The following is a 1,286-nucleotide window of genomic DNA, read 5'->3' on the forward strand; positions in this document are numbered from 1 at the left end:
AGATAGATAGATAGATAGATAGATAGATGATTGATAGATAGATAGATAGATAGAGATAGATAGATAGATAGTGAGAGAGAGAAAGAGAGAGATAGTGAAAGAGAGAGAAAGAGAGAGAGAGAGAGAGAGAGAGAGAGGGGGGGGAGAGAGAGAGAAAAAGAGAGAGAGTGTGTGTGTAAGGTTCAGAGTTACTATAACTGTGAGCGTTGGTCACGTATATTGGTAATGAGGGCAAGGTTTAATATTACAATACTATTATCACCAGCATTACTTACATTGGGGGTAATGGCGCCCACAATGTACGGCGCCAGGATCCCAGGAACTGTCGCGGACACGTTAGTCACCCCGAACAGTGTGCCGGCGAACTGCGGCGCTATGTCGCCGTGGTTGATCATGTAGCCGGCGAACGCTACGCCGGACAACCCGACACAGCCACACAGCAGAGCCACAGCCGCCGCCTGCTGGGTGCAGTCCATGAAAGCGAGGCCGATCATACAGAGACCCGGGAGGAAGAGGCCTGGTGAGAGGAGGAGGGGAAGGGGAGAGGGGGAGAACTTAAGATGATAAAAATATTGGTGATAATGATGAGGAGGATGGTAAAGATGATCATGGTTATAGTGGTAGCTCTGGTGAATGCAGTTGAGTTGATGATGATGATGATGATGATGATGATGATGATGATGATGATGATGATGATGATGATGATGATGATGATGATGATGACTGGTAGGAGGAGGAGGAGGAGTAGGAAGAGAAGGATGGTAATAGTAGTGGTGCTGGTGGGTCTGTTGTTGATGATGGTGATGATGATGCCGCTGTTTTGCTGCTGCTGCTGCTGCTGCTGCTGCTGGCGCTGCTGTACAACAGCGTCAACAACAACAACAACAACAACAACGACAACGACAAAAATAACGTCGCCACCACCACCACCAACAACAAAAAGACCCTCCGATATCTCACACGCGGACGGAAACGAGAGGCTCAAATTAAGTCACTCAGTGATCAGTCATTACTGCAAAAATCAGGACCGGTCTTTTCTCTGGGCTACGGGCTTACAAGAATAGAATAGACAAAACATCGGACCCAATCTGTCCATTGTGCAGCGAGGAGCCCCAAGATTTGGAGCACTGGCCGCAGAGATGCCCCGTCACGGAGGTCCGGCGGTGGCATCCCTTTGGGGAGGATTCAGGGAGGTTGGACTGCCTCACCCACTACCTAAGGGAGGCGGCGGCCCTGGCGAAGAGTACGCTCTTCGGAGCTCCAAACATTTCTAACGGATAGGCTAC

The 1,286-nt window shown here is 49.7% G+C and overlaps 1 protein-coding gene across 1 annotated transcript in view; it reads right to left on the reverse strand.

Annotated features, from left to right (window-relative positions):
- The window catches only part of LOC101860031 (sialin), a gene marked incomplete at its 3' end in the record, with an annotated part of 15,030 nt that overhangs the window by 3,125 nt on the left and 10,619 nt on the right, over nucleotides 1-1,286 (reverse strand). The window contains 1 exon segment of the mRNA XM_013085443.1: nucleotides 276-517. Within this exon segment, the coding sequence (XP_012940897.1) occupies nucleotides 276-517 (242 nt within the window).

This window comes from Aplysia californica, unplaced genomic scaffold (genome assembly GCF_000002075.1).
Source record: "Aplysia californica isolate F4 #8 unplaced genomic scaffold, AplCal3.0 scaffold00374, whole genome shotgun sequence".
In the NCBI taxonomy this organism is placed as follows: domain Eukaryota; kingdom Metazoa; phylum Mollusca; class Gastropoda; order Aplysiida; family Aplysiidae; genus Aplysia; species Aplysia californica.